Source organism: Tupaia chinensis, unplaced genomic scaffold (genome assembly GCF_000334495.1).
Source record: "Tupaia chinensis unplaced genomic scaffold, TupChi_1.0 Scaffold139072_1, whole genome shotgun sequence".
Taxonomy (NCBI): domain Eukaryota; kingdom Metazoa; phylum Chordata; class Mammalia; order Scandentia; family Tupaiidae; genus Tupaia; species Tupaia belangeri.
The window spans coordinates 1,446,850-1,474,702 of record NW_006198962.1 but is presented as its reverse complement, the minus strand read 5'-3'; the positions used below and the strand labels follow the sequence as shown (position 1 = coordinate 1,474,702).

At 38.3% G+C, this 27,853-nt stretch overlaps 2 protein-coding genes across 3 annotated transcripts in view; one reads left to right on the top strand and one right to left on the bottom strand.

The window, feature by feature from the left end:
- ZPBP (zona pellucida binding protein) overlaps positions 1–188 on the bottom strand; it is a 90,240-nt gene extending 90,052 nt beyond the window's left edge. The window contains exon 1 of the mRNA XM_027765628.1: positions 8–188. Within this exon, the coding sequence (XP_027621429.1) occupies positions 8–114 (107 nt within the window). The 5' untranslated portion in view covers positions 115–188. The remainder of the gene's footprint in view (positions 1–7) is intronic.
- Positions 189–2,516: 2,328 nt separating this feature from the next.
- Positions 2,517–27,853, top strand: part of SPMIP7 (sperm microtubule inner protein 7) — a 47,077-nt gene continuing 21,740 nt past the window's right edge. Inside the window, exons 1-5 of one of the 2 annotated variants that reach the window (XM_006161805.2) lie at positions 2,517–3,245; positions 5,498–5,595; positions 12,296–12,372; positions 18,592–18,730; positions 24,990–25,057. In XM_006161805.2, the coding sequence (XP_006161867.1) occupies positions 2,687–3,245; positions 5,498–5,595; positions 12,296–12,372; positions 18,592–18,730; positions 24,990–25,057 (941 nt within the window). In that variant the 5' untranslated portion in view covers positions 2,517–2,686. The remainder of the gene's footprint in view (positions 3,246–5,497; positions 5,596–12,295; positions 12,373–18,591; positions 18,731–24,989; positions 25,058–27,853) is intronic. The other variant, XM_006161806.1, reaches the window with a different exon arrangement.

The following is a 27,853-nucleotide window of genomic DNA, read 5'->3' as shown; positions in this document are numbered from 1 at the left end:
AAGGAAGGCGAAGAGAAGGAGGAGGACGGCGGCCGGGGAGAGCCGGGAGCCCGCGGCCCGGACCCGAGTCCGCCGCCAGCCCCGCCAAGCCCGGCCGGGGGCGGAGGCCTCCATCCACACGCCGCCGCCACCTGCCGACCGTCAGCGCAGAAGGTCGTTACGCTCCGCGCGCCCACCCGCCGCCGGAAGTTGGCGGGCGGCGGACCGGAAGGACGGACTGGGTGGACTCTCAGACACTTCCGCCGGGGCCGTGGGCAGGTGTTGGATTGCGGGAATGGCGAGAGGGAGGGGGATGGACGCAGGTTGAATCTCAGCCACAGATAAGGAGAATTTATGAGTAAATACACGTATAGCCCTCAGAGGATTACTTGGATGTATTCATGTCAGAAACTAGCACCATTGTAGATGTGTGGGACTTAATTGGGACAGAAATGCTTTGCACACTGGTGGGAATTTAACCCTTTAGTTCCGCAGAGAAGCCTGGTAGAAGAACCGAGGAAACTACCGAAGAGGTAGCTGACATCCATGGAATATTCAGCCTGGAAGACCATCTTTCAGAAAAACATAAATTACCTGTCTATTGTGGGAGACCGAAATATGTCTGTCGCAGGATTGTTAAAATGAAGACAGAAGCAGATATAGGGGAGCTCTTTGCCCTCTACTTAAAATCAAGAAAGATTTACAAAGACTCAAGTTCCCCTGCTTCTTCTCCCTACCGGAAGAACCAGTTAATCCTTGAAAATAGCCTTAGACTCTGATCAGCCTGGTGGTGATTCCAGAGGAATGAACAAACTTTACTAAATAACGGTTATCTGCATTTGTTTGACTTCTCCCCAACCCCCAAAGCTGCTACTTAAAGATACGAGAAGTGTTATTCCATTATCTTGTCACCTTTTAAAAAATGTACTGTTCTTTGTTGAAGATGCCATATCAACTGGAATTCAAAGCCACCTCTCTGAGAAGTACTCCTATTCTGGGTGACCCCCATGTATATGTGAAATACACCTTAATAAAATTATTTTTGTTTTCTCTTGTTAATCTGACTTTTGTAACAGTTCCGTTTCTATTGCAAACCGACGAAGGTTATTATTTTCCTCAGCCAAAGAGACAGTTTAATCAAAACTTGTTTGATAGAAATCAAAAGAAATCATTCTTCTACTTCCCTATCACTGGAAGGAAATAAGAACAAAGCTGCAATGGAAGTAAATGTTATGCAGTTGGTGAAAATGCATTTTGTTGCCTGTGCAACAACAAAATGCCTCATAAGGGAGTTGTCATATTTAACATGAAGAAATTAGTGCTCCTGAGTATACTAAACAGAGTCACTGAATATATTAATTTTTGAATGAGGGACTTAATCATTTTTTGAGAGAGAGAGAGAGAAATTTCTGCTTTGGGGCATTTGCTCTCACCACAGAGAGAGATAGAAAGTGAGAAATCACTGCCCTGGGGGATGGCCATGTGGCAGTCCCTTCTCTTCCATTCTCCTCTTGTGATTTTGGCATGCTCGCACACATGCCTGCCATGAGTTTGAAGCCACCATGGTCGGCTGGCTCCTGAATGAGGGACTTTAAACTGATAGCTTAACTACCTAATTCAACCTTCCCCTTGTTTAGTAGTATATCTCAGAAATCTAATGACTTTAGATAGGGCACAGACATTCTGGTTAAACCACAGATATTCCTTGCTGATTTACAGTTGGTCTGATTTACATATTATCAGTTTAGCTCTTCAAAACTAGAATGTTGCCTTTTTTGCAGCCTTCTATAGTTAAGATGGAATGAATTTTGAGCTTTGAATTCTAATATTTGTAATTCCTGTGATAGCAGTTTTATGCAAAACCAAATTATCTTATTGAGAAGAATTTTTAAGTGAACCAGTATATTAATGATTTAAATGAGCTGTATTTTGTAATGGGCTAATAACTGCTGAAATTTAGTTCAAAACTCATTACTGTGGACATCATGATAGCATTCTGTGAAGTAAACATAATTTAGGGCATGTAAAAGATGACCTCGTACTTTGACTATAATTCGTAAATTGTTTTCTGTGAAAGTTAGGTATATTTATTTAACTTCACTATAATACATGTTTGTTTTAAAGTATATTCAAATATACATTTATTTAGATAGCAAGTTTTATGATTTAGTCACTATACCTGTGTGGTAAATACTTAATTGTAGTCACATATGTACTTTTTAAAAATATAATGCCATTAGATTAGCTACTTTTTAGTACTTAACATATATTCTAGAACATCAACTTAAGGAAAAGTTAAAAATATGTAAGTGAACACAACTTTTCTGAGCACTGGAGAGAAAATTATCATGAAAATATTACTATCAAGTCCTTTTTTTTTGTTTTTCTTAAGAATTAAATTATGATGTACGTAATGAATGGCTCAGAGTTAGAATTCTAGCTGTTGCCAAGCAACAAAGGCCCTGCTTTCTTTTTTTCTTTTGCCCTATTACTTTACTGCTCTTACTTTTGGTGGAGGAAAAAAAAATTTACCTAAGATAATTATAATAAACCTACTCTACCAACATTTAAAAAACTGAATTTGTAGTTTTATGCCAGATCAATCCTAATCTTCAGTTATTGGAAATATAATAGTTTATGTAGTTAAAGAGAAACAAGACATCTGAAGTGCTTAATTTAGTCATCAAAAATTCTAAAGAGAAAAGCCATGAACATGGAGGTGGAGAACAGACCTGGAAAGATAAGTATCCCTGGAAGGTCCATCCTTCCAGGAGCAATGACTGTTGAACACAGAGATTACCCACACTACTGTGATTTGTTCAGAAAAATGAACATGCCTTTTGTGAAAGGATTTGAGGACAGACATAACTCTAACAGATTCGAAAAGAAATTCAACACTACTTTTCTTAAATTTCATCCGTATCCCCCTTCAGTCTTGCCAGGCTATCATTTATACTATCCATATCCCCCACCATATGGGTCAGAATACCCATTATTTCCACTCAGGGATGATGTGCCTTTAGGTGATTCCTGTTCGGGGCTTATGAGTGCTGGTGGTGATGCTGATTTAAAGCCTGGCATTGGCAAACGCATACCAAACCTAGTGAGTTTCAGTGATGTGAAACCTCAACATCGAGTACCCAGACCAGACACAGGATTTCAAACAACAATAAAAAGGCAAAAAATTCTATCAGAAGAACTTCAACAGGACAGGAAATGGAATTCCAGGGCAGTACCAGATGTTTCCATCAGAGCAAGACTTGGAGGTAAAGAAAAAAACATAGATGTTTTATACATCATCAAACAGAGAAGAGGATATATATAAGATTTAGTATTTTAACAGTTAAATTAACATAAAATTATAAATAATGAACAAGATGCTCTTTTAAATTACAGATTGTAAGGAAAAGATAGAATAGTTTTGATAAACATAAAACAAAACTTGATTTTTTTTTCCTAAGGGAAAAAAAAGGTATTTAGGACCAGCAGGTAGTACAGAGACTTGATCCCACATGACTAGTGGTGCAGTTCAAATCCTAGACCCAGCAACTTGAAAAAAAAAAAATCACACCAGGCACATTTGTGTGCAGGTCCAAAATCCTGAGAAGAGTTTGGAAAAGAAGGGATTTTGACATGGCTACCCTCCCTGGAGCATGGGAGTGATATCTCTCTCTCTCTCTCTCTCTCTCTCTCTCTCTCTCATCTCTCTGCCAAGCACATACACCCTATAGCAAAAACTAAAAAATAAAAAGAGTATTAGTTTAAGTGACTAACACAGGATGTAGTGCAACAGATAATCTATTCTAGATATATGGATAGCCTTATTTTAGCACAAGGGAGTTTATGTATCACTTTAATAATTGAGTAGCAAGCCTTATTTGTTCTCCATAAATAAATAAACCTGTTGGTGGTTATAAGCTAGTTTGCAAGACTGTAGTTAAATGAAAAGGTAATTACAAATAAATTTTGGAGACCCAGTAAGAATTGGAGCTGAGGAGAAGCAATCTGTGCTGAAATAGTTCCACAGTCCTGAAGTCAGAGTTTATGAGCCCTTCCTGACATCAGCACCCTTGATTTCTCTGTAAGAACTCCCTTAGATGGTCACAGCCCTCATCCGGGACTAGTAAAACCTCTTTAAAATAAAATCCTAGGGACAATTTCCTGTATGGAAGTCTGTCTGGCTGGCAAGAAATGAAGAGATTAACGTTTTTTTTAAAGACCAGATCTGGTCATGTCACGATCATCCTGCCTCAACCTCCCAACTAGGTCAAACATGTGCATTCCAGCTGTTCTTTGGACAGCATCTCACAATGTTGCCCAAGACAGCCTGGAACTTGCAATCTTCCTACCTAAGCCTTCTAAGTTTCTGGGATTATTGGTGCATGCTGCAACAATGCCCAGCCTTTAGAATGGGCCAGAAATCCAAACCAGGACGTCTTAGGTTGGACCAGAAATACAACCCAGACCTTCCACATGGTCTCAGTCATCAGAGCATCATGTCTTAGGAGTGTGCACTGCCATAGCTGAGCCAGATGATAACATCCTTGAACATACGAAAATGAAAAGGCCAAATGATACAGTAAAAGATGCTAAGCTTGTTCTGATGCCAGAGGCTGCACCTGCTCTTCCATAGCTCCTCTTCAGCACTCAACCATAGACCAAAGTAATAAGGAGAAAATATTTGGAGAAAGAGAGGCCACCAGGTGTTGGAGTGGTAGAGATCCATGGTTTCTGCCACTTCTGCATGGAGAGAAGCTGGAGAAAGTTAAGAATAGGGAAGAATAATCAAAATGATCCACAAAATTCTCTCCCCAGTCCTTCCTTCCAGAAGGAATGCATACACCTTCTCCTCTTCCCTTTTTTAATCTGAGTCCTATTCAATTCTCAAGATTAGATCTGATGTCATTTTCAGGAGGATGTCCCTAACTCTTGACCATCTCGTTGGTTTAGATGTCCTTCCTATGCACTCCCACAACACTGTCAGCTCAACTCTTACTGCAGTATCATATAATATTGAAATTACATACTTATATGTCTGTATTTTTCATCTGCTCATGGCTACATCAAAACAAAGAACCCTCTATTTCATCTTTGCATTCTTATCAGCTTCCATTTATGGTATAGTAACTACTATCTGAAGGCTGCCTGTACATTTGCTAGTTTCTTAGCACTTCCAATTTATTAATTATCTAGATAGTTACAAAACTCTCTTCGTGTCACCACCATCCCCAGCATGTCTACAGGCATATACACAGATTTATAGTACCCAACAGGTTTCTTCCAATAGGAAGTAATAAATAGCAAGCAATTCTGCACTATTATGATTGTTACCATGTGAATTCCAAAGCAATTCTGTTCTCACTGCTGAGAGATCCAGAAAAGTTATTAAATAACCATTAAGAAAGTCAATTAACAAACCACAGTTTAGCATTTTAATAGAAAGTATTTCTCACGTAAGGAGAATTTTTTATTGTGTTTTTAGCCTAAAACACACGGGTTTTTTTGTTGTTGTTTTCAGGTTGGACAAGCCCCCTGAAAGTTACTCCTTTAGAACCCCAACATGAAGCATGCTCAGTAACTCACACATATGCATTTGATGAGGAGACAACATCCACAGTAAGATTTTCTTATGGGGTAGTGTTATACAATATCTATAAGCAGATTATTTAATTGTCTGTGTGTTTGATGCTTTGTGCTTTAGAAAATAGCTACTGCTTATAAAGTGCTTCTTATGACCCAGACATTGTGTAGACCTTTGCAGTCATTGTACATTATGCACAACATTGTGCTATCTCCACAACATGGCTAAGTAGAAGTGAGGAGTAGATTTGTGTGATGTCCAAACAGGACCCCCTTACTATCAAGGGTGCCCAAATGATGAGGACCCTAGGGATAATCGCCACCAGCCTGAAGGACTACAACTTCCTAGACTGTCCCCCTCAGAGTTGACTAGGGACTGACTAACTTCTTTGAAAAGACAGACTAAAGCTAGTCTCTGGGAGAGTCTGCATCCTCACTAGCTTGTTTTCCCTCTGCCATCCTAGCTTCCTCACTCCCCTTTACCCGAGGGCTCTCCTGCCACTCATCTCTTGAACAACAATCCTGTCTCAGTCTCTCATTCTAAACTAGATACTATTGTTCCTCTCATGTTATGAGAAAGCCAGGATTTGGTGATATGAAGTAACTGACTTTTGATCAGACAAAAGTAAATATAAAGCCAAAATTTTAACTTAGATATTTTCTGAGTTTAAGAATTAGAAGTTATTTACATTTCCTAGAGGAAAAATGGAAGTACTATTATTAGTCTTTGATTAAACAAGTATTTACATTGTAGTTTATAAGCACTGATCTAATAGAAAAACATGAAACAGAACAATGGGAAATCAATCCAAAGAAAGACAGATAAAAAAATGCTTCTCAAACAGAGAGAACAGGGGAACCAGCAGTTAGTGTAATGGCTATGTCGCTGGACTCCCACGTAGTTGACGGTGGTTCGTGTCCCAGACCCGGTGGCTTAAAACTCACGCCGGGCGCGTGTGCGTGCATGCCCAAGATCCCGAGAGGAGAATGGAGGAGAAGGGATTGCGGCATGACCATCCCCCCTGGGGGGTGCTCGCTTTCTATCTCTCTGTCTCTCTCTATCTGTCTGGCGAGCGCACGCGCTCTACAGTGAAAATCTCTCCAAAAAAAAAAATAAAAGTTAGTACTTTTGATTTAGACATAATCTATTGATAAATCAGCACTTATTTTAAATGTAAATGTTAAAATATTCCAGTTAAAAAGAGATTGTCAAGCTAAATTAAAACAAAACACCTGTACATGTTTACTACAAACCAAAGAGCACATAATGGTTGCAAGTAAAATAATGAAAACGTTATGGCCTACTGCATACCTAAGTTATATGGTGTAGCCTAGTAGAATCTTACGGAACCATTGTCATATATGCAGCCTATTGTTGATCTACATGTGATGTACAACTGTAAACGCAAAACTGGTAAATTGGTAAATTCTAACCACCAAAGCATATAGTTTTTAGTTAGTTAAAAGTAAATAATACATTGGTTATATCTACAGTAATCCAACTCTGACTGTGACAATTCTGGAGTTTGAGATTAGGAAGCATACTTCTAGAACTGTCAAACACTGAGCTGCTGCCATAAATTCTCTGTCATTTTCAGATATATTAAGGCAATAAATAAATTTTTTAATTAAATACATAGCTGAGCTCCAAAGCAAGAAAGGAAAGGGAGTTCCAGATGTCAGAAAAGAAAACCAAATCTGATGCTAAAAACGTTGCTGGAGCGTACATCAACTTTCTCATAGATGCATTTGTGGGTAACAGAGTCCCAAATATGCTGTAGATTTAACAATATGAAGTTCATTCTCTTTCATAGAATAGTACAAAGGTCCATGACGCTTTTCTGCACTCTATCTTCTTGTACAAGTACATACATAGGTACAGCTTCAACTTACATGGCACAAGAGTGGGCATAGTCTGTCAGAATGAAAGAGAAGTCAAAGAGATACACACTCTAGCTTTAAGCCCTTGTCCCAGAAAATGCACAGAGAACTTTACATCATTTAGGCAAGACTCAGCAAAGAACTAGTGAGAAGGAATTACGACTTGTCATTAAACTGAGGTCATGGACTAACATAAAGAGTGGGTTTCTTTTACTCTAGAAATGAGAAATGAAAGTTGATCTGTCTGGAGTCAAGTAGTACTAGGACTAGGATTTTAATACCTACAAAGAAAAGGGAGTAAAGTCTCAGAATCCCTCACAGTAGACACTGGGAATAAAGTTTACTACATAAATTCAGGTGCCCAAAAGGACTGTCTCATAACAAAATAAGAATTTGAATACAAATTTACTCACAAAAGAGACATTGGCTGCTTGACCAAGGCAATGTATTGGAAAATACAAGATACTAGCCATGAAAAATTAGAATTTCATGTCTGCACCAGGTGGACATGCAAATTATGACTTCTTAGTATACATGTAGTGTGGGAACAATAAGTCATCAAATTTAAACAAAGCAAAAAATCATTGTGGACTTAAAAATAATGAACAACTGATCTGAGGTGCAATTTCCACAAAGCGGGACACACAAAGTCAATGAAATAGAGAATATATGAAAGAGAAAAAGTGTAAAAATCCAGAACTTGTTTCCCACTTAAGTGTCCACCAACAGGTGGATGAATAAGGAAAATGTGGTGTGTATAGATGTACATTAAGATATTATTCTATCATTTAAAAATAAGTGAGACGAGCAGGTGACATGGTGATTAAAGTGCTAGACTCCAACATGGCTAACCTTGGTTCGACACCTGGACCTGGCAGCTTGCTTTTGCACTTTCCTTTACTCTCTCTCTTTCTGTGTGTCTCTTTCTAGTCAAATTAAAATAAATGAATAAATAACAAAATTAAATTAAAAAAAGAACAAATTCTGAGATTTGCAACAGAGATGAACCTGGAGAGCTTATGTTATAAGCCAGGCACGGAAACAGGAATTCTGCATAGAAACAGAGTAAAACAATGGTTACAAGAGTTTAGAGGTAGGGGGACCAGCAGTTAGCGTAATGGCTATGTTGCTGGACTCCCACGTAGTTGACTGCAGTTCAAGTCCCGGACCCAGTGGCTTAAAACTCACGCCAGGCGGGTGTGCATCCGTGCCCAAGATCCCGAGAGGAGAATGGAGGAGAAGGGATTGCGGCGTGACCATCCCCCCTGGGGGGTGATTTCTTGCTTTCTGTCTCTATGTCTCTCTCTGTCTGGCGAGCACACGCGCCCTATAGTGAAAACCTCTCCAAAAAAAAAAGAGTTTAGAGGTAAAAGAAATGGGGAGAGACTGGTCAAAGGGCACAAACTTTTAGTTATGAGTAAGTTCTGGGGACTTAATGTATAGTGCTGTGACTATAGTTAATAATATTGTAGTGTTTACTTGAAATTGTTAAGAGAACAGATTTTGTGTGTCATCACCACATATACATACACTCATCTGAATGTAAGTGGTGTTGAATGATATGAGTGGTGTTTTAATTAACTTAACTGTGCTAGTAATTACACAATATGTATATCAAAACATCATGTTTTATACCTTCAACATATAAAAATTTTATTTCTCAATTAAAATTTCTTTTAACAAAGCAGATTTTTAATTTCAAAAGAGCAATGAAAGTGGTATATCTCTAATTTCCATCATAAAAAAGAGAGAGAATGCATATTTTCAATGTAAGAAATTAAACAGGGATTATTATTATTATTATTTTTTGAGAGAGAGGTTTTTGCTATAGGGTGCATACGCTTGCCAGACAGACAGAGAGAGACAGACAGACAGAAAGCAAGAAATCACCCCCCGGGGGGATGGCCACGCCGTAATCCCTTCTCCTCCATTCTCCTCTTGGGATCTTGGGCACGCACATACACGCTCCCGGCATGAGTTTAAGCCACCGGGTCCGGGACTCAAACCACAGTCGACTACGTGGGAGTCCAGCGACATAGCCATTATGCTAACTGCTCGTCCCAAACAGGGATTACTATGACCCTAAAAGAAAAATAAGAGAATATTGCAAACTTTCACAATTAATTTGGCACCTTAGATGAAATGAATAAAATCCTTTCAAAATACAACCTACCAAAATTGATACTATTAATAGATGAAATAGAATTAGAAAATCTGTTGAAAAAAAATTTTTTTTTAAATCAAAAACTTTCCCACAGTGAAAACGTCAGGCCTAGATGGTCTCACTAGTGAATTTTATCAAATATTCTAGAAAGAAATATATCAGTCTTAAGTAAGTTAAATACAAATATATACATACATACATTGTATTATTATGTTTATATGGAGCCCAAAAATGGTCAGAGCTTACCTTTACTGTTTTAAGCCTGAACAGTGACTTCCCGTAGAAGAAATAGTCACTAGAAATGTGGTCAAAGGGAAGTTTCTGGGATACTAATGATATTTTGGTTTTCGACAAGTTTTGGTTAAGCGATATGTCTACTTTGTGAATTCATAACACTTCATACTTACAAATTGTATACTTTTGATACTGAATAAAATAAATGACTAAAATATATTCGAGTAGACATCAGATAGGAGTCTAGATGTCAATATTTCCATTATGGTTAATGCTTATAATTGTATGTCCTGAAAAGAATAAAATTATTTTTGATTTAAAAAAAAGAATTAGGAATCTAACTTAATCTAATATAACAAGTCCAGCCAAAGATACAACAAAAAATATAATAATACAGATTAATTCCTCATATTCAGAGACACAAAAATGTTTACAAAGTACTAGCAAATCAAAAATAGTAATTTATAAAAAAGATGGTATATCGTGCTCAGGTACATCTTATCTCAGGACTACAAATACTCATTTAACCTTCAAAAATCAATCAGTGTAGGGGCCAGCAGATGGTATAATGATTACCTAGTTGTATTCCCACGTAATCGACTATGGTTTGATTCCCAGATCCAGCAGCTTAAAACTCATGCTGGGCACATGTGCATGTGTCCAAAATCCTGTGAGGAGAAGGAAAGACAAGGGATTGTGGTATGGCCATTCCCCCTAGAGGGTGATTTTTCACATTCTCTCTCTCTGTCTCTTGAGCAAGGGCATGTGCCCTATAGCAAAAATCTCTCTCTAAAAAGAAAAATCAATGTAATTCAACATATTAATAAAATAAAGGAGAAAACTAATTATTTCATGCGATATAGCTTTGATGAAATTAAAAAATATAACAACAAGGTTTAAATATAGAATAGAAACAAGTGAAAAGGAGGTAATAAATAGGCAAGTCATAGCAGTAGAAGAGAAGAGGTGAAGTGATGCAAAAATTAAGACTTGGAAAACAGAATGAGAGATTTCAATATTTGTTGGCTAGGAATTACAAAAGAACAGAATGAAGACAATTTATTGACAAAAAAGATAAAGATGGAGAACTGTCCATTTGATGTAAGCCATGAATTCTCAGATCAAAGAAACATAAGTCTTAAGCCAGATAAACAAAATACATATCCTGTCCTAAACAAATTATATTGAAACTATAGAAAAATCAGGAGACAGTAGATATCCTAAATGTAATGGGATGAGGGACTAGAGGCAAGGGTAGGGGAGATTCAAAATATCCGTGAGTAAGTAAAGTCATATACTTTTAAAAGCAATACAGTTCAGAAGTCAATGAGAGATACCTGTTAGATTCATAGCTAGTGAACGAGAATTCAGTATTATTCAAAAGAGAAAGTGAGTTAAGAGCTGGAAGATCACATCCTTATACGAATTACCAAAAATTGAACTTTGATAAAATGAAAATGGAAACAAGAACATAGGGGTGGGAGTAGTAGGATAAAAGAAACAAAAATAGACAAAGAACTGGAAAAATAACATCAAAAATCTAAGTGGTAACCTATAAAAATAGTAATCATATGATAATACTAGCAAATAAGTTTCCTAAAATAGTATCATAATAATAATGATTATAATAATAATTATCTTTGCAAAATAAGGAAGGGAGAGAGAAGAGTCTCAGAATTAAACTCCTATATTATTAGAACAAGACTTTTAAAAATGTTTTCATTACAAGGTGCTAAAACAGATCATTTGACAATGTGTAAAATTTAAGAGACTTCTCATAAAACTCTTATTTTCCATTAACTTTAATACAAACTGTGTACATTTTAATTTAAGCTTTATAGGACTATAAAAAGAATGTAAGTTTCCAAAAACAAAACAGGGAAAGTAGGTGCCTTGGTCCCCTTTTGCTTTGCTAACAGGATTATCTGAGAATGGAATGGTTGGTTGGTTGGTTTATAAAGATAAAGGGTTTTTATTAACTCTCAATCCTGGCGCCCAAGAAGTCTGATGGTGCATCTGGCCAGTCAACACACCGCATGGCCTAAGGAAGCACAGAGGATGGTAGGCATGAGCAGAGAGAGAGAGCTTCAGGAAATTCCCTCTTTTATATCAACAACCCTCATGAAAACTAAACCCTTCACACAGAGACAGGACTCACTGGTTCGGAGACATCTCTGGCCTGTTCAGGGGAGTGCTGCCTCCATGACGCAGTCATCATGATCCACTCACTGCTCCCACGGCCTCGCTCCCTCCCAACATCAAGTTCAAAAACAGGAAAGTTTGGGAGACAAACCACCATCTACACCATGACGGTAGGGAAGTATTAGATCTAGACAATGTGAGAGGTCCTTGGGAAAAAATTAAGAAAGAAGAAAAAAGAAAATGATGACTAGTAAACAATAGCAACTCCTATTTATACATGGTCTCTTTTAACTTATTATTCTCCTTGCCTTCTAGGATGAGAGTGAACAGTCCATTCAACCAATTAAGAAATACAATACAAAGGAGTCATTTTACAAGTCCTCTACACAAAAGTAAGCATTTTTTTCCAATAGAATTTTGATTTTAAAAGATACTTCACTATCGTCATTGGCACATCTTTTTTGTGTCTACAATATCCTGGGTCCTGAATGAGTAGCTCAGGGAAAATGACACATAGGCATTTACGTAATCCTGTTGGCTGCTAAAATGAATGTCAAAGGGGAACAGCAAGTAGTGTAGTGGTTATGGCACTAGACTCCCACAGAGCCTTCCGCAGTTTGAGTCCCAGACCCAGGAACTTGAAACTTACTCTGGGCACACGTGTGCATGAGCCCAACATCTCAGGAGGAGAATGGAGGAGAAAAGATTGTGGCGCAGCCACCCCCCATGGAGGTGATTTCTCACTTTTCATCTCACTGTCTCTCTGTATCGCTCCTCTCTGGTGAGTGCATGTGCACTGACAAAAAACTTTAAAAAGTAAAGTAGATCAAATAAAAATGTTTAAAAAGTCAAGGAAGAGTCTTAAAGAACATCTGTGTTTCATAAAATAATAAAACAAAACAGAAAGGAAGCGGTAAGAGAGGGCAACAGATTAAGTGTGCAGTGCCCCAGAAAACGAGAAGGGAGATGGCTTAATGGAGGAGAATTCATCCAGTCACTTGGCAACTACACTGAATACCGGTTATGAGTCTGTGTCCCAAGTTACACAACGCAACAGTGAGTGAAGCAAACCAGACCTCTGCTTTCTAGGAGCTCTCTCCACAGGAAGAGAGACAGTAGGCAAGAAAACATGGGAAGAAAGTAAGTAGAAGGTGATAAATCTATTAAAAAGAATAAAACTAAAAGGTAGAATGAGACAAGATCAGGAGTGCAATATTTGGAGCCATGGTTTCATTTTCTTGTGAAGGTCCAATGAAAACTTTTTGTGAACCTTAAGTTGTATAAACATATGCCTTGGTTTTCTACTGCTGTGTGACAGATTATCACAAGATCAGGAGGCGTTATCTGTGAAGGAGCAACCATGGAGGCATTTGGAGTGACTGTTTCAAGGTGAATGCGGAGTAAATGCCCCATGTCGGAAGTGTGCTTAAAGCGCTGAGGCAGAACAAGAGTCCAAAGTAGCTAGAAAAGGTCAGAAAGAGGGAGAGTAACAGAAGAAGTTCAAGAAATTCTAGGAACTAGGTCGTGCAAAATATGTTAAGAGTTGTGATTGGGACCAGCAGATGTAGTAATGGTTAGGTCGCTGGACTCCCATGTAATCAACCTCGGTTTAAGTCCTAGACCTGGTGGCTTAAAACTCACTCGGGGCATGGGACCAGCAGTTGGCATAATAGCTATGTTGCTGGTAGTTGACCGTGGTTTGTGCCCCAGACCAGGTGGCTTAAATTCACATGGGATGCGTGCTCATGCCCAAGATCCTGAGAGGAGAATGGAGGAGAAGGGATTGTGGTATGGCCATCCCCCTGGGGAAATGATTTCTCGCTTTCTGTCTCTTTGTCTCCCTCTGTCTTTCTGGGGAGTGCTCCTGCCCTATAGGAAAAACCTCTCAAAAACAAAAACAAAACAAACAAACAAACAACAACAACAACAAAAAAAAAACAACAAGAAACCTCGCTCTAGGTGTGTGGGCATGCATGCCCAAAATCCTGAGAGGAGAATGAAAGAGAAGGGATGCAGCATGGCCATCTCCCCAGGGTGGTGGAGCGGGGTGTATATGATTCACTTTCTGCCTCTCTGGTGAGCACTCAAGCCCTATAACAAAAATCTCTCTAATAAAAAAAAAAAAGTGACATGACTCTGAGTGACATAAGGCTTTAGCAGAGAAGTGGCAGCATCACACTTCCATATGAGAAGTAATCCAGTAGCTGCCATGTTCTAAGTAGATTATGCAGGAGGTGGAACCAGGAGACCTGTTAGGGGTTTACTGCTGTCATTCTAGAACAGAGATCATGGTAGCTTGGATAGGGTGATAGTAGAGGAATTTCTATGTAGTAGTTACCTTCTGGATTTATGTTGAGTGTTGAACCAGTACAATTTCCTGGTTGGAGATATTAAACTGAAAGAAGGAGGAATCAAGAATGATTCTAAGGCTTTGGCCTATGCAGCTGGATGGATGAACTGAAGTTTATCATTATATCACAGGATAAAGAGAGGCAGGGCAAGTATTGGGGGGAAGAGGTCAATTTTAGGTTTATTGGACATAAAAATGCCCATTTCACATGCAAGTGGATATGTCAAGTGAACAGTGGGTTATATAAATCTGCAGTTGGGAGAGGTCTGAGCTAGAGGAATATACCTGAGTGTCACAGCTTAGAGAAGAGTACGTAAAGCCATGGCTCTGGATGGTGACGAAGGAAGGTATAGTCAGAGAGGGGAAGAACACTGAGTCTTGGCAATTTCACATTTAAAAACAAAAAAGAAGAAAGAGGACCAGCAGGTGCATGGTGGTTAAGGTGCTGCATTCGCACATGCCAACTGTAGTGAGTCCTGGACCCCGGTGGCTTGAAAAATCACTCTGGGAGGAGGGGGGGGTGTCCATTTCCCAGGAGGAGAAGGAATTGCAGTGTGACCATCCCTCCTTGGGAGTGATTTCTCAGTTTTCCTCTTTTTGTCTGTCTCCAGCAAGTACATGCACCTTATGGCAAAAACTTAAAAAAAAAAAAAGGAATTAGGAAAACAGACCAAAGAAGGAGCAATCAGTAAAGTAGGAGGTAAATGAAAAGCGTCTAGTGACTAGAAGACCAATTCAGAAAATGTTTTTCCAGGAAGGAGGGCATGATGAACTTTTTTCACATCAGGCAATTAAGTAAGGTGAGGCTTGGAAATGGGTCATGGGATTCAGTTCAGCAGAGCGAAAGGCTGGAAGCCTTGTCTGCATGGCATGGAGAAATGGAAGGAGAGGAAAACAGAGGCAGCAGTGAGAATAGAGAAGGAGCAAGATGTGTATCCTGCAAAGCACTTCACATCTGCCCACTATCCTTGAGCACTGTAGATACGCTTTAGATTTCAACTTTATTTTTTTCCTGTGCAACTTGAAGGCATAAACATGACCAAATACAGTTTCACGAAATACACATACAGATACTTACTATCCCACAGAGTTTATGAAGATAGGAAGGATTACATGACACAAAGTTGGATTTCAGAGTTTTAGAATAAGCTGAGAAAAAGAGTACTGTTTGTTTGCAGTCTCAGGTTCCGATGATAAGGCTCCAAAATTGTCTCCTTGCTAGATATGGGACATTGGCATCCTCCAATCATTTGGCCCTCAATTTTCTCAAATTAAAAACACAAAGCAATAACTACATTGCCTCTAAGCTTCTCTTAGGTTTTGGGGTACATTGCTTCTTGTATTCTTATCTTGATTTTTATCAGAAAAGAAATTCCAATGGTCATTTTAGAAAATAATATTTTGGTGAAGTTCATGATCCTTAGGATATAGCAGTGTTTTAGGAAACAAAGTACCAAGTCATAATATGTAGTAGTCTCTCTTTATAAAAGCTTATAACCTCCATGTAACATTCTATTAAATGTTCATAAAATTTATTAGAGACTCAAACAACTAGACGTCTTTCAAGCTTTGATTCTACTCACAGCTTAATTGCTTAAGTTGGTCACATTTCATGTCAGAAAAATGCAACACTGATGTCTCTACTATAATTAAAATATTGTATTATTTTTAGCCTGTCTTTAAAATTAAAAACATTTTATTTGATTTGGCAGTTCTTTCTGGCACAGTAACTTTAGAATCAGTGTGTTTAAAATGAATTCATACATACAACAAAAACATGATGGACCCATAACTGGACTATTTAACATTAATCAATATCATGTTCTTTAAACTTTACAATATTCCTATGTGGTAAATACAATTTTTACTTTAGCTTTTATTCACTCTTTTCTGCTAAATACCTAGCACAGGTCCAGAAATATAGTCTTTCTGAATAAATATTTGTAGAGTGAATGCTGACTTTGACTAATGGGAATTATTTGAAAGGATATGCTTTGCCTGCAGAATGAAAATTGCTCTAGTACAAGTTTGTATAGAGCAGGGGAAGGATTTGGAGACCCATTTACTCTGTCAAAGCAGTCTTTGGACTAAGGTTGTTTCAGGATCAAATAGGAGTTGATTTCACTGAATCTGTTACGTATGTCTGTCAAAAAAAAAAAAAGTAGCAACTATGGGACCAGCAGTTAGTGTAATGGCTATGTCATTGGATTCCCATGTAGTCGACCACAGTTCGAGTCCTGGACCCGGTGGCTTAAACTCACACTGGGTGCTTGTGCGTGCATGCCCAAGATTCCGAGAGGAGAATGCAGAAGAAGGAACTATGACGTGGCCATCCTCACTGGAATGTTTATTGTGAAAAAACTACCCGTAGATTTCAAAACTTTTTTTGCCAAAATAAACTTTTACTTTAACAATATTTCTCATGAATTTTTTGAAGTTCACATTTAGTAGGCTGTCTAGAGTCCTTGTGATGATTCATAAAACTTGGTTGCATTACTGGGGAATGAGAAGATGTCTCTGAATCTTTTAACATTAATCAATATCATGTTCTTTAAACTTTACAATATTCCTATGTGGTAAATACAATTTTTACTTTAGCTTTTATTCACTCTTTTCTGCTAAATACCTAGCACAGGTCCAGAAATATAGTCTTTCTGAATAAATATTTGTAGAGTGAATGCTGACTTTGACTAATGGGAATTATTTGAAAGGATATGCTTTGCCTGCAGAATGAAAATTGCTCTAGTACAAGTTTGTATAGAGCAGGGGAAGGATTTGGAGACCCATTTACTCTGTCAAAGCAGTCTTTGGACTAAGGTTGTTTCAGGATCAAATAGGAGTTGATTTCACTGAATCTGTTACGTATGTCTGTCAAAAAAAAAAAAAGTAGCAACTATGGGACCAGCAGTTAGTGTAATGGCTATGTCATTGGATTCCCATGTAGTCGACCACAGTTCGAGTCCTGGACCCGGTGGCTTAAACTCACACTGGGTGCTTGTGCGTGCATGCCCAAGATTCCGAGAGGAGAATGCAGAAGAAGGAACTATGACGTGGCCATCCTCACTGGAATGTTTATTGTGAAAAAACTACCCGTAGATTTCAAAACTTTTTTTGCCAAAATAAACTTTTACTTTAACAATATTTCTCATGAATTTTTTGAAGTTCACATTTAGTAGGCTGTCTAGAGTCCTTGTGATGATTCATAAAACTTGGTTGCATTACTGGGGAATGAGAAGATGTCTCTGAATCTTTCGAGGCAGATCTGGATTGAATTCTGACTTCAACTATCAATAACTAAGTGACCGTAAGCAAACAAAATCAACGTTCAGAGCCATACTTTCATAGATTTTGTTTTGTTTTGTTTTTCCATAGGATGTGTTTCCCCACAGTAGAGAGACAGATAGAGAGAAAGTGAGATTTCACCCCCTAGAAGGATAGCCATGCCATAATCCCTTCTCTTACATTCTCCTCTCAGGGGTTTGAGCATGTAGGCACACCCACCTGGCATGTTTTTCAAGCCATTGGATCCAAGACTCAAACTACAGTCAACCATATGGGAATCCAGCTTCTTAATCACCATGCCACCTGCTAACCCCCATGGTTTTTTTTAAAACAGTCAAATGAAAATTTTCTGGAAACTATAAATGCCTATAAGTATATGCATTGTTTTTCTGCTGTATGAGAGATTCTAACCAATTTAACACATTTTATAATCACACAGTTCTATAGCCAGAAGTCCAGGTATGTCCTGCCTGGGTTCATAACTCAGGAGTTTGTCTTCATGGTTGGAATCCAGATGTCAACTGGAGCTAGGTTTTCAGCTCCCAAACTTATCCAGGGTGTTGTCAGAGCTCTGTTCATTGCAGCTGTAATATACATGAGGGGTTTCTTTAAGGGAGGTAAAAGAGCACCTGCTATTTGTTTTGTCTCTTTTTACAGCTCAACATGGTAAGTCAAACCTACTCAGAAAAATCCACTTTTTGAGAAACTCACATACAACTGATTAGGGACCTTAGTTACATATAATTAATTAGCATCCCACCTGCCATATAAAGTCACGTATCACAGGAATGCTATTCCCCCCTATTCACTCATTCTGCCTACTCTCCAGGAGAGGGTATTATACATGGTGTGAACACCAAGGAGCAGGAATCTAGGGGGTCATCTTATCATTCTGCCTAGCTCAGGACTTGATATTGTTATGACTATACCACTTTAATGTGTGTTTTTCATGAAATGTCCCTTTTTAATAATTTTGTAGAGCTTATGAAGTTGTTCCTTGGGACAAGATGCTACCACCAAAACTTGATCCAGAAGAAACCACACTGGAAAAAGCTGCTGATCTCATCTCACAGTGTTTTACACTGAAAAGATATGAAAGGGAGCCAGCAATAACCCAGGTCAGCAGACACCCGAGGGGTATTTTTCTGTGATGCACTGCCTTCCTTACTCCATTTAGGTCAGGCTAAATTCCAAGCATGCATTTACTACTGTTAGTGAAACTTTGTCACCAACAATACTTATCTTTATTGTTAGAATTTACCTAAAGAATCATGTAGAGAGACATTGTATGTCTCCACCTAACATATACTGTCTGTCCGCACTCTATGGTAGAGACTGAAAGACTGGAGACCATATAAGCACTTAAAATTGTTATGGACACTAGAGACAAAGTGGAAAGTGTGTGAGAGAGGAAGAGTGTAGGAAATTAAATTTGGGGTAAAAAATAGAGAGGTAAGACATTTGTGGGACACAGATATGGTTTATTATTTGTTGATAAGGACTTATATAGTATTCTCAACTGGGCTGGACTGAGGTGTATATCATGCTAGGTAAAGTCTCTTTATAATCTAAATGACGTATAGTGACTAAATGTATAAATAATAATTAAAATTAATAATAAAATGCAGTCATCTTCAAGAAAAAAAGTGAAAAAAATTGTAGTTTTAGGATCCATGAAGCATGAATAATTATTTTGACTTTACCTTTTTATTGAGATATAATTTATATACTATAAAACTCATGCTCTTATAAAGTAAAATTCAGTGACTTTTAGTATATTAACAAGGTGTGCAACTACCATCATCACTGTGCACACCTAATTTTAAAGTATTTTCATCATCTCAAAAAAAAGAATCCCTATACCTGTTAGCAGTTTCTCCCCTCCTCCAAGTCTCTGGAAATTGCTAATCTATTTTCTTTTCTTTTTTCTTGAAGAATTATTTTATTTAACTTTATTTATTATTATTATTTTCTAGTTTGATCAGAGAGAGACAGAGAGGGAGAGAGAAGGCAAGTGGGAGGGAAAGCCACCAGGTCTGGGACTTGAATCGGCCATGTGGGAGTCCAGCACCTTTGACCACCGCACCACCTGCCGGCCCCACTAATCTATTTCCTATAGACTTGACTATTCTGTACAATTTTTTAAAATGGAATCACGCACTCTGTGGCCTTTTGCATCTGGCTCCTTATACTTAGTATCATGTTGTTAAGGTCATCTGTATTGTGGCATGTATGAGGATCTAATTCCTTTGGTACTCATGGCCAAACAACATTCCATTGATGAGTATTACATCTTTTGTTGATCTAATCATTTGATAGCCACATGGGTTGTTTCCTCTTTTTGGCATATTATGAATAATGCTACTGTGAACATTCATCTGTAAGTTTTTGTGTGGAATATGTTTTTGATTCTTTTGGGTAGATACCCAGGAGTAGTCTTATAACTGTATGTTTAATCTTTTAAATAACTGCCAGATTGTTTTCCAAAGCAACTTTTATTTCACATCTCTACCAGCAACGTATGAAGATCTAATTTCTCCACATCCTTACCAACACTTTTTATTATCTTCTTTTTAATTTTAATTGCCAGAGAGTGTGTGCATTCATGAGAGACAGACAGAGAGAGAGAGAGAGAGAGAGAAGGCACCCTCCAATGGGCATGGTCATGCTATGGTCCATTCTCCTCTGTTTCTTCAGTCTGTTGGGATTTGGGGCATGCATGCACACATAACATCTGGTATGTTTTTCAAGCCACTGGGACCAAGATTCCAATAGCAGTTGGCCATGTATGATCCAGTTCCCTTAACCTGGAGGCTGCAATGTGTCTTTTTGATTATAGCCATACTAAGGGGTATGAATTGGTATCTCATTATTATTTTGATTTATATTTCCCTAATGACTAAAAATGTTGAGCATCCTTTCACGTGCTTATTGGCCAATCCTGCATCATTCTTGAAAAAAATGTTACGTCTATTTAAATCCTTTACCTATTAAAAAATTAAGTTGTCTTTTAAAAAAAATCATGGACATACATAGTTGAAGTTGAGTTAGGATTTGAAAGTTTCGTAATGATGAAAGTCATTGTTGACTTGCAAATGCCTTAATATTACCCATATTGGAAATTTTCATATATTATTTAAAGACTATCTCTTTATCAAAAGGCATTTGCAAAACTTGTGTTCATTTTGAATATCATGGAAGAATGAGTAAATAATAAGACAGGGAGATGCTTAGAGACCGCACCAGATAACCTATGCTGGTGGCAGTTCTTAGAATAGATGCTGCAATTTGGCTCTGTACTCTTCAAGGTAAATTGGTAAATTATGAGTCGTGGATTGCTATCCGATGTTATCTTTTGTGTTAAGCACACCCATTTGTCAGAAACGTCTATTCCTTCCATTTCTGAATATCAAAAAGAATTAGTCACACCGAATAATTGTATTCATGCTACAGCCAGAGAACTTTCTCTGAATTTCACTTAGTAAACCCACCATGTTTTGTAAAATAAAATCCATACTTCTTAACCTGGCCCATACCCCACTATTTTCCCACAGTCCTCTTCTCAGCCTCATCTGTTCCTTATTTTCTCCCTCTTGCTGTTTGACTTAATTTCCAAAAACCACTCCACACGAGATTCTGTCCTGTCTCTGCTGAGCTCCCTTCAGATTCTCAGGCCTGCATGCTCCGTGTCAGATCTGATGTTTTGCTGTGATGCACTGCCTTCCTTACTCTGTTTATGTCAGGCTAAATCCAACGTGTTTTTCAGGTCTGATCTTGGCTCCCATGTTTGACCTCTCCACACTGATCTGGATGCCCTGTGCTCAGAAAGACCCTTCTGCCTTCATTGACTCCCTCATCCCGCTGTGCCATGTCACCTTGTACAAGTTCGGCCAGGCCCTTGGTTTACTTCTCATAATGAAGTCTGTTTAATATAGAAAATCCACAGGAGTCATAAAGAAAGCAACTATATTGCAATACTGTTCTTAACATGGGTTCCTAAGAGGTCTATTGACCCCAGGAAAAAGCTCACATTATCTTGTAAGATCTCTTCAGTTTATAGGGAGAAAAATAATAATCAAAAAGGAAAATGAGCCAGCAAGTGGTATGGTGGTTAAGGTGCTGGATCCCACATGGCTGTACAGTTTGAGTACCAGACTTGGAGGCTTGAAGATCATTCTGGGTTGGGGCTGGCAGGTGGCTTGGTGGCTGAGAGTGCTAGACGTTCACATGGCCAACCATGGTTCACATGGCCAACCTGGACTTGGCAACTTGCTTTCTCACTTTCCCTCTCTCTGTCTCACTCTTTCTCTCTCTGTCTCTCACTCTGTCCCTCTCTGGTCAAATTAAAACGAATGAGCAAATAAAGTTAAATAAAATAATTCTTGGAGAAAAAAAAAAGAAAAGAAAGTCATGCTGGCTGTTGTTAAGGTCATCTGTATTGTGGCATGTATGAGGATCTAATTCCTTTGGTACTCATGGCCAAACAACATTCCATTGATGAGTATTACATCTTTTGTTGATCTAATCATTTGATAGCCACATGGGTTGTTTCCTCTTTTTGGCATATTATGAATAATGCTACTGTGAACATTCATCTGTAAGTTTTTGTGTGGAATATGTTTTTGATTCTTTTGGGTAGATACCCAGGAGTAGTCTTATAACTGTATGTTTAATCTTTTAAATAACTGCCAGATTGTTTTCCAAAGCAACTTTTATTTCACATCTCTACCAGCAACGTATGAAGATCTAATTTCTCCACATCCTTACCAACACTTTTTATTATCTTCTTTTTAATTTTAATTGCCAGAGAGTGTGTGCATTCATGAGAGACAGACAGAGAGAGAGAGAGAGAGAGAGAAGGCACCCTCCAATGGGCATGGTCATGCTATGGTCCATTCTCCTCTGTTTCTTCAGTCTGTTGGGATTTGGGGCATGCATGCACACATAACATCTGGTATGTTTTTCAAGCCACTGGGACCAAGATTCCAATAGCAGTTGGCCATGTATGATCCAGTTCCCTTAACCTGGAGGCTGCAATGTGTCTTTTTGATTATAGCCATACTAAGGGGTATGAATTGGTATCTCATTATTATTTTGATTTATATTTCCCTAATGACTAAAAATGTTGAGCATCCTTTCACGTGCTTATTGGCCAATCCTGCATCATTCTTGAAAAAAATGTTACGTCTATTTAAATCCTTTACCTATTAAAAAATTAAGTTGTCTTTTAAAAAAAATCATGGACATACATAGTTGAAGTTGAGTTAGGATTTGAAAGTTTCGTAATGATGAAAGTCATTGTTGACTTGCAAATGCCTTAATATTACCCATATTGGAAATTTTCATATATTATTTAAAGACTATCTCTTTATCAAAAGGCATTTGCAAAACTTGTGTTCATTTTGAATATCATGGAAGAATGAGTAAATAATAAGACAGGGAGATGCTTAGAGACCGCACCAGATAACCTATGCTGGTGGCAGTTCTTAGAATAGATGCTGCAATTTGGCTCTGTACTCTTCAAGGTAAATTGGTAAATTATGAGTCGTGGATTGCTATCCGATGTTATCTTTTGTGTTAAGCACACCCATTTGTCAGAAACGTCTATTCCTTCCATTTCTGAATATCAAAAAGAATTAGTCACACCGAATAATTGTATTCATGCTACAGCCAGAGAACTTTCTCTGAATTTCACTTAGTAAACCCACCATGTTTTGTAAAATAAAATCCATACTTCTTAACCTGGCCCATACCCCACTATTTTCCCACAGTCCTCTTCTCAGCCTCATCTGTTCCTTATTTTCTCCCTCTTGCTGTTTGACTTAATTTCCAAAAACCACTCCACACGAGATTCTGTCCTGTCTCTGCTGAGCTCCCTTCAGATTCTCAGGCCTGCATGCTCCGTGTCAGATCTGATGTTTTGCTGTGATGCACTGCCTTCCTTACTCTGTTTATGTCAGGCTAAATCCAACGTGTTTTTCAGGTCTGATCTTGGCTCCCATGTTTGACCTCTCCACACTGATCTGGATGCCCTGTGCTCAGAAAGACCCTTCTGCCTTCATTGACTCCCTCATCCCGCTGTGCCATGTCACCTTGTACAAGTTCGGCCAGGCCCTTGGTTTACTTCTCATAATGAAGTCTGTTTAATATAGAAAATCCACAGGAGTCATAAAGAAAGCAACTATATTGCAATACTGTTCTTAACATGGGTTCCTAAGAGGTCTATTGACCCCAGGAAAAAGCTCACATTATCTTGTAAGATCTCTTCAGTTTATAGGGAGAAAAATAATAATCAAAAAGGAAAATGAGCCAGCAAGTGGTATGGTGGTTAAGGTGCTGGATCCCACATGGCTGTACAGTTTGAGTACCAGACTTGGAGGCTTGAAGATCATTCTGGGTTGGGGCTGGCAGGTGGCTTGGTGGCTGAGAGTGCTAGACGTTCACATGGCCAACCATGGTTCACATGGCCAACCTGGACTTGGCAACTTGCTTTCTCACTTTCCCTCTCTCTGTCTCACTCTTTCTCTCTCTGTCTCTCACTCTGTCCCTCTCTGGTCAAATTAAAACGAATGAGCAAATAAAGTTAAATAAAATAATTCTTGGAGAAAAAAAAAAGAAAAGAAAGTCATGCTGGCCACGTGTGCGTGCATGCCTAAAATCCTGAGAGAATAATGGAGGAGAAGGGATTGCAGTGTGGCCATCTGCCCTGGGGTGTGATTTCTCAGCCCCCATCCCCACCCCATCTGTTGAGCGCATGCACCGTATAACTAAAAGAAAAGAAAAATAAGAAGCGAAAAGAAAAACAGTTTTAATACAAAGCCTGAAACCTGAAATTTCACATAAAAGTTAAAATCAACTAAAGAACAAAAGAAAAAAAATGTATGGTTCCATCAAACTATTTTCTTAAGGATCTCTACATACTTCAAAACATTCTATCTTGTGAAAATTGGTCATTTTGTTACATATTTCATATTGAATTATCTTAATATCCAGAGTCCTTCCCAGAGAAGAGGAGGTGTAGGGCTGGGCGGGAACAGGGGATAGATCTGGGCTGCAGAGTGTAGGCTATGGTGGATCCAAAATAACCCAGTATCTAGAAACTGAAATCAGATCTTTCACATGGACTAAGATCTGAAGGAGGAGGGTAGAGGCAGACTCCAGCTATGAGCAAGCAAACTGGCAGTGGGAGACTGAGAGCAGAGACCAGGAGTCCCTCCTCCACGAGCCCCTGAGATGCCAGGGAGACCTAGAAGGTGCTTTTCGTAGAGAGGCAGGCTGTGAATGGAGAGGCCTGTTAAGGACACTGGAGCTGTAAACTAGAAATAATGATAAACACGCTCATTAAATATCTCTCATTCGTTTTGATGATGATTTTAGATGGTCGGTGGACTCTGGGACAGATTTCAAACAAGATCTTTCTTGGCACCCATCAAACCAATTAATTTGTAAGTTTCATCTCCTGAGGTTCTCCTCACTAGATTTTTCACTAGTATGTATTTTTCATTAAGAATCTGACACTCTGTGTTAGAGAGATGGGTGAGGGGCATATCCTCCAATGGGGAATATTCCAGAGACCCTCAGACTAACATCTCTGTGCCTGGAAAGATGACCCAAACCCAGTTCAATTGCTTAGGGTTGCCTGTTTTCTGTTTTAACCTTCTTTATAATTTAGAATACTAAATGTACCATCACCATTTTAAATTGGGAGTGCTTTATAAATAACTTGATATGAACAATTATAATTGCAATAATCCATGGACTTTATATAAAATAGGTTATAAAATATTTTCCATCGACATTTGTATCATGTAGTGATTGCGTGTTCTACAAATGTTAGAAACAATGGTTCTTATTAGTTATACTTCCCCATATGTAATTTTATACATTTAGTTTAAAAAAAAAACCTGATGTTTCTGTCTTTGTCTATTTATTTTTGCTTTTACCACAACCCACACCTAGGTTGTAATTTCTGTTATTTATTTAAATTTATTTTGAATATTTGGTATACACAAAAATATATAGAGAAGAATATGATAAAAATTTGTATATCTGCTTTATAGCTTCAGAAATTAAATGTTACAGGGACCAGCAGTTGGCATAGTGGCTATCGCTGGACTCTCATGTAGGCGACTGCAGTTCGAGTCCCAGACCCGGTGGCTTAAACTTATGCTGGGCGCGTGTGCATGTGTGCCCGAGATCCTGAGAGGAGAATGGAGGAGAAGGGATTGTGGCATGGCCATCCCCCTGGAGGATGATTTCTCGCTTTCTGTCTCTCTGTCTCTCTCTGTCTTTATGGTGAGTGCACATGCCCTAAAGCAAAAACCTCTCCAAAGGGGGGAAAAAAAAGAAGAAGAAATTAAATATTACCATTACCAACACAACGAACACCCTTTGTGTAATTCTTCCTAAACACATCTACCCTGCAATCATGACTATGACGGATTTGATATTTCACATTTTCATACATTCTTTTAATCCTTTAAAACGCATGTGCTATTGGTAACCCATACACAGTATTGCATTCCTTGTTTATGAACTCAATCTAAGTGGTAACGCACACATATTTATGCAACTTAATACTTTGTTCAGTGTTGCATTTATAAGATGCAGTGATAGAGAGACAGAAAGTGAGAAATCACCCCCCAGGGGGGATGGCCATGCCACAATCCCCTCTCCTCCATTCTCCCCTCAGGATCCTGGGCATGCATGCACACGCGCCTTGTGTGAATTCAAGTCACTGGATCCAGGACTCAAACCGTGGTCGACTACATGAGAGTCCAGCGACATAGCCATGACGCCAACTGCTGGTCCCAAGATGCATACATATTGACAACTGCGTTCCTAGGAGTTCATTTTCTCTGCTATATAGACTTCCATTGAATAGATATATCACAATTTATTCATCTCATAATATTTTTCCTAATTTTTATTGCAGTTGAAACAATGTCCAGATTTATTTATGTACCTAAGTGTAAAAATATTTCAGGGCTTTATATAGATATGAGAGGTCTTCCAAAAAACTCATAGAAAATGTATACTATGAAGAAACTATACATAGATTTCATAAATTTTTGCACCAAAACAACTCATACTTTGATTCTACTTTTCCATGAACTTTTTGAAGTCACTCTGTATGTACTCGTGTCTAGAGAGCTGCATCAAAAGGTGTGTAGTTGTCTGCCTTCTAGATGCTGCCGGATTCTTCTCCAGATGAGTTTTACCAGTGAACTTCCACATTCACCATGCAAACTGCAAGCCCCAGAGATTAGTCCATCTTTTGTCTCCTAATATTTCATCTAATTTTCTAGTTTTATGAAGGTCTATTTGACCATTACCCTACTGTGGAGAACAATATGGCAGTTCCTCAAAGACCTTTAAATAAGGTTAATCTTACACATTTCATTTTATGTGTGTCTAATCACACTTGATTGCAAAGCAAAATACTGATGCTTGCTATAGTCAACAAAACTGAGTTTTTGCTAAATTTCAGTAATGTATACATACATATAACAATGTAAAATATAACAAAAACAATATCAGGGATAACATTTTGAAAATATTTAACAGGACCAGCGGTTAGCGTAATGGCTATGTCGCTGGACTCCCATGTAGTCGACCACGGTTTGAGTCCCAGACCCAGTGGCTTAAACTCACCCCGGGTGCTTGTGCGTGCATGCCCCAGATCCCGAGAGGAGAATGGAGGAGAAAGGATTGCAGCGTGGCCATCCCCCCTGGGGGATGATTTCTCGCTTTCTGTCTCTCTGTCTCTCTCTGGCTTTCTGGCGAGTGCACACGCCCTATAGCGAAAACCTCTCCGAAAAGAAAAAAAATTAACAATCATAGTACTTGTATAACACTAGAATAAAGTGTCCTTTAAGAAGTATTACATTGTTATTGCTAGAAAAAAAAAGTGACAAAGTAGGCATATACAAAACCATAATGCAGTTGGCATACTGGAACTAAAAATTCAAATACTGAAAATATTGATAATAATATTGAGTCTTGTCAGAAAACTTACATTTTATTGAGCCATCTCTGAAAAGAATATGTACTATTTTTGAGAAATATTGTTTAAAACATGGTTTTACCAAATAGATTCCAATGTATAAATTAAGTGGTAGCAATTTAAATAATAGAAACGTTCAAAAAATGTAATATCCTCACTTATTTATGCAATAAGTTAAAATGGTTGCTAATCCCATTTAAATAAATTTTTATAAGATGCAAGTTTTTTAGCACTA